This window comes from Megalobrama amblycephala, linkage group LG16, assembly GCF_018812025.1.
Source record: "Megalobrama amblycephala isolate DHTTF-2021 linkage group LG16, ASM1881202v1, whole genome shotgun sequence".
In the NCBI taxonomy this organism is placed as follows: domain Eukaryota; kingdom Metazoa; phylum Chordata; class Actinopteri; order Cypriniformes; family Xenocyprididae; genus Megalobrama; species Megalobrama amblycephala.
In genome coordinates, this window is record NC_063059.1 from 3,911,205 (window position 1) to 3,917,521 (window position 6,317).

At 32.7% G+C, this 6,317-nt stretch overlaps 1 protein-coding gene across 2 annotated transcripts in view; it reads left to right on the forward strand.

The window, feature by feature from the left end:
- Nucleotides 1-4,169, forward strand: part of LOC125248466 (nuclear GTPase SLIP-GC-like) — a 34,672-nt gene extending 30,503 nt beyond the window's left edge. For both annotated transcript variants that reach the window (XM_048160356.1, XM_048160355.1), the window contains exons 17-18: nt 48-132; nt 259-4,169. In XM_048160356.1, the coding sequence (XP_048016313.1) occupies nt 48-132; nt 259-326 (153 nt within the window). In that variant the 3' untranslated portion in view covers nt 327-4,169. The remainder of the gene's footprint in view (nt 1-47; nt 133-258) is intronic.
- Nucleotides 4,170-6,317: the final 2,148 nt, after the last annotated feature.

Genomic DNA, 6,317 nt, shown 5'->3' on the forward strand with positions numbered 1-6,317 from the left:
TCATTTGTACAACAACTAAATTGAATCTTCTCTTGCTCTTTGTAAAGCTGTACATAAATCATGCTCTTAAATCAGAACTGAAGAAATCAATGGAACTCTCACTGTTACAAACCAGCAAAATCACAATCATGGGTAAGAGAATCCTGTTACACCACAGAAACAAGTAAAGAGTTATAGACTTATTATTTCCAATCACTACCTTCTCTTAATCATCACAAGCACTGAAATGAACAACATCCTGTGTTATGGCTTTTCTAGATGTTTCCAAAGAGACTGAACAGCTGGAGAGACTGTCAGGACAACTGGAGAGACTTTCAGAGCGATAAAATGCCCAAGAGAAACGGCACAATTAACAGAAGAAACAAACACGTTAAAATGTACGGTGACACATTGCTGCCACATACATAATATTTTTTCCACTCAATATTATGTTGTTAAAACTGCATCTTTTCTCATTTAAAACGACATATTTTCTCGTAATGTGTAATTAAACGAATTCATATTCTGGGCTCAACTGCTTTGCTGTATATAGTATGGTTTATTAGTATGATGTTTACTGAGTTTGGTCTTTTAATATCACTGTCTTTGTACATTAAGTCACGTTAAGCACTTTAGAATGTCCCGACTTCCACCGCATTTTATTATTAATGTAGCTAAAATACCGGTAAAAATTAAATATTTACAAACATTAAGCTATAAACATGTATTTTAGGCTATTTCCACAAAAAAATCCTTTAACTTTATTGGTATTCAATACAAAACAAGACTGGAAAATATAAGTAAAAAATAAACAGAAACAAATTATAGTGGCATTCATTACAAACAACATTTATTTAAAAGCCTAAACAAATTTATTTAAAGCGAAACTGAAACTGGCGTTGGGCTCCTCTCTCATTCGGCACAAATCCAAATGTTTCTATTCGCACTCTACACGCTAAAATATTTATTATGTTGTTAACAATGCTTTCATGTCCCGAAACAGCATCCTTCACATGCCCAAAAACATGTATGGAACAGGGTCGATTAGGATTTCAATATTAGAGGGGCACAGCCCCCAATGAGGGATTTAACAAATATATAGGCCTATATATTGTTTGCATGCATGAACAATACCATTCAAGTCAGTCCCTGAATATTGAATTAATTTCTAATCGTTCTAAATAACCAGCTAATGTTTATGAATATTCATTAAGAATATCGACAAACTTTATTTTAGGCTAATGTATTTGTATAGATTGTATAGATCCTTCACACTTCCGCATGTGAAGGATGCTGTTTTACTTGGATACTGGGGCACGAGTAAAGTACAAAGCATTGTTAACATAATAAATAATAGTTTAGCGTCCAAGTGCGAAAATATAAATATTTGGATTAGTGCCGAATGAGAGAGGAGCCCAAGTTTCAGCTTTGCTTTAAATACATTAGTTTAGGCTTTAAAATAAATATTGTTGGTAGGTAATGAATGCCACTATAATTTATGTTTATTTTATACTTATATTTTTCATTCTTGTTTTGTATTGAATTTAAAGGATTTGTTGTGGAAATAGCCTAAAATATATGTTTATTGCTTAATGTTTGTTTTTACTGGTATTTTAGTGACATTATTTTTGAATGTATAATAAAATGAAACACCAATGAGATTTATCTGTTATTTTATTCCTCTCAAAAACTTAAGTCTGACCCGGTGCATGTGACATAATCGGTTGTGAGTTATTTTCCAGAAAATAAGGAATGCTAAATGATTGTGCTTTATTATTAGAAACTGCATATTTACAAATGGGGATATACGCCAATAAAACAATTAAATTGTGTTCATTACTCCCACACACACTGACTGTTATATGCTATTATGAGGGGTCCTTCTTTACCTTATAAGTTTTAGAAAGTTTGGTTTAGATGAAGTATCTGTGATGAACTGTACACCAAATCACAACAATCTCATGCTATGGTCACTGCCATTGATACAGGCATCGAAATGTATTTTACACTATATTTGCTTCTGCTTTTCGAGCGCGGAAGTGTGATAAAGGCACTGATCTAGGCTATATAAATTCTCTATTCTAGATCAGATAAAGGTATATTTCGTACATGTCACATAGAAAATATGTAGTTGTAACGACATAACATCTCGTTATTACGAGAAAATGTTGTTTTAACGAGAAAAAGATGTAATTTTATTGTCGTTGTTGCGACATAATTGAGTGGAAACAATATTATGTATGTGGCAGCAATGCGCCACCGTAAAAATGCAACAAACTTTTAATTAATTTTAAGTTTTTTACAACAAATGTTATCTTTTATTAATATTTTTATTTCTTTTTTAATCACATTTATTTTTAGTTGGTAGATGTTTCATAAGTTTGTTTGGTGGAAGATGTGTTTTTTCTCAAGTTGTTTCACAAGTTTTCAACCCAAGCTTTGATATAGCCCCCATTGGGACGACTAATGCTTGGAGAGATTAGAGCCTTCAATTTCGAGACTGTCTAATTGCAGAACCGCTGAACCATACGTCACAGCAGTCTGAGGACAACAGTGCCAGGCCAGCAGTCTGAGGCTGGAAGTGGGCAGAGCAAATTTATCTTAGTAGGCATTGCACCATTTAGAGCTTTTTAAAGTTTATAACCATAGATAGATAGATGGATAGATACCATTGACATGGAGGCATATATTTGGATTGTACAGAGACATAAACTGCCATCAGGATGACATCTTTCCTGGGTAGTTTCTAGACCCAGGACCCCTTGGTTTCTAGACCCTCTACACCATAGAGTGGATGTTTCTGACTGCAGTCCAGATCTGACTCTTATTGATAATGTATGGCCCATCATGAAAAGGGGAATCAGACAAGGATGACCACAGACTGTTGTGCAGATGTCTTGAATCAGGTAAGATTGGGTAAAAATTCCACTTGCAAAACTTTTTACAATTATTATCCTCAGTTCCTGAACAATTAAAAAGTGTCATTAAAAGAAAGGGTGATGTCACACATGCCTCTGTCCCAACTTTTCTGGAGTGTGTTGCAGCCATCAAAATCAAAATTTCTTTTTACTTACAAAATACACTTCAGTTGGTCAAGTGAAAACTTTATACTGTGGTGGTGGTGATGATAAACCTTTAAGCTAATATTGTGATATGCTTGAAGTTTTTTTATATCTATGGATTTTATTGTAGGTAAGTCAAGTGTTGATTTGAGAGGCTAAACTGATCAAACGCTGTCGGACGCTGGCCGCTTCGTCACTTTAAAAAACAAAGTCTTTAATTTAACAAAAAAAAAAAAAAAAAACCTCTTAACATTTTAACTTATCAAAGAAACAAAAAGAAATATAACTACTTTGGCAATAAAAACAAAACTGAGCTATTGTAATGGCTGCAACAGTATACGGCACACAGGCACTGGCCCGAGACGCTCATGCCGTATTCCGGCCCATGTTGGACAGCTTATCAGAATTCTCGTCCCGAGTCGACTGGAGGCCATTTTTTTTTTTTTTTTAATCCTCCCCATTACACAGCCTATGTGAATAATTATTCACTGACATATTGACTTAATGATAAAATCTCTTAATCTTTGTCATTTCAATTGTTTCAGAGATCATGTTCTTCCTCAATTTTATTTTTAAAATCATCATTAACTCACCCTCAAGTTGATCTAAACATGTATGAATTTCTTTGTTCTCAACAACACAAAAGAACGTTTTGTCACCAAAACATTTCTGGTTCCTATTGACTCCTGTGCTAATATTGTTTTCATACTATGGAAGTCAGTTTTCATTTTTGTGTGAACTATACCTCTGAAGCAGCCTAATATAGCTGCTGTTGCCATTTGTGTCAATAATGTTAATCAAACAGAAACAAAATCACTCACTGTCCTTGAATGAATCAATTTTGTAAAATAAGAATGAATGTATATTGAAGACTATTCCATGTATTTGTACTTAATACAATATAATATTTCTTGTTTGTGCTTTAAGTTTTTCAAGTACGTAATTTTCTTATGTATATTTGCTCTATTGCAATTTGTGACTGTTTACTTGTCTTCAGTAAGTTTGTTTTGTTTGTGTTTTTTAAGTTTGGCTGTTTTGTTTTATTTTTGATACTGAAATCGGTGACAAGAATTATGACATTTCAATGCATTAAAAATTGTGTGAGATATATTTTATTATATATATATATATATATATATATATATATATATATATATAATAAAAATCTTATTTAAAGCAAAAATAACTATATTGTGATTATAATGATATAGAGCCCCAGGGCACAGTGAGGTCTTAATGCAGCCCTGGCTACTGGACAAATAAGCTGCTGTTTCCAAACCTGCGCTTTGTCAAATAAAGGCGACACTCCACCGAAAAAATGAAAATTCTCTCATCATTTACTCACCTTCGTGCCATCCCAGATGTATATGACTTTCTTCACACAAACACAAAGATTTTTAAGAAAATAAATAATTCATCTCTGTGAGTCCATATACAAGTAGATTGTAACCCATGTGTGTCTGACAGCTGGTCAGAAGCGATGGTTAATATTTATCTGTTGTTTCACTTTCATGGGGTTGTATGGATTACTGTAAAAGTCAGTGTGTGTGGTTTTTAATGCAAAAACTTTTTAAATACCTATGGGTCATTCCATGTAAAGTTAACCAAAGGTCACTATTCATAGGATTGAACCATACAGGGCCTTAAAAATGAAGATTACAAAAGAAAAGTTTATTAAGAATGAGAATCTAGAAGGATATTAAGATATCTTGAATACTTTCAGAGTTATAGGCATGTAAACTTTGGAAAAGGAATATTCATGGAATGAAATTGAGCTGATAGAAAAAACACGAGATACATTTCTAGTTTTAACATTATTTGTTCTTCGGATATTCCTTTTTAAAAGAAAAAAAGGTAACACTTTACTTGAAGGGGTGTGCATAAGACTGACATGACACCTTCATAATCATGACATGACACATGTCATGAATATGAAGGAGGTTTTATGAATGTTTATGACAACTGTCATTAAGTGTCATTCGCTCAATTATGTCATTTTTAATGCAAAGATGACTGTTTGAGATGTCCGAGTTATGACAACTTGACATAAATCAATACATCATAACCTGTCAGTGTCTTTGTCATGACAACTTGACATCGTTTATGGGTTAACATTACATTAAACTGTCATGTGGTTGGTTTTGACATTGGCTGTCATGAGGCCATTATAATAGTGTCATAAATATGTATCTTGAGCTCAAGTACAGTGGTACAAATTGAACTTGTCATTAAAATGTCATTAAGTGACAAAACTCTGACAAATAATTTTATAACAGTGTCATGACTATTTTTCATTTCATGTTTTTTTTTTTTTTTTTTTTTTTTAAGTTTCCTCCAACAGAAGGTCAGATAATAGACAATTTCAAATTTCGTAAAAAAGATGACACTGTTATAAAATAATGGTAACACTTTATTTTAGGGTCTTTTAACTAGTTGCTTATTACTATTAGCATTCATATGGCTAAAATATTGGCTAACTATTATTACTTATTAGTACTTATGCCTTATTCTAGATTCTTAATCCTACCCAATACCTAAACTTAACAATTAACTATAATAAGCAGTAAATTAAGAGTTTATTGAGGGAAAAGTCATAGTTAATCATTTATATGTGTTCCCTATACTGAAGTGTTACCAAAATAATGTAATGTAATGTTAACCCATAAAGCTAATTCGTTTTTTTTTTTAAGTTTGATAATTAATCTGCTATGTCATGTTTATGACAGGTTATGATGTTTTGCTAATGTCAAGTTGTCATGACAAAGACACTGACAGGTTATGATGTATTGGTTTATGTCAAGTTGTCATAACTCAGACATCTCAAACAATGTCATCTTTGCATTAAAAATGACATAATTGAGCGAATGACATTTAATGACAGTTGTCATAAACATGCACAAAACCTCCTTCATATTCATGACACGTGTCATGTCAAGATTATGAAAGTGTCATGTCAGTCTTATGCACACCCCTTCAAGTAAAGTGTTACCAAAAAAAAACATCAGCTGTATGCAAAGTGACCCACATTTGGTTTTCGACAACTGAAATGTGTACAGTTTACCAGTTTATTAATGGAGACGCATTAAGAGCTCCATATCTCTGGGACTGAACCATCAAGGGCCTTTAAAGTGAAGATACCAAAAGGAAAGTTTAAGAACAAGAATCTAAAAGGATATTAAAGGATTAGTCCACTTTCAAATAAAATTTTCCTGATAGTTTACTCACCCCCATGTCAAAGATGTTCATGTCTTTTCTTTCTTCAGTCAAAAAGAAATG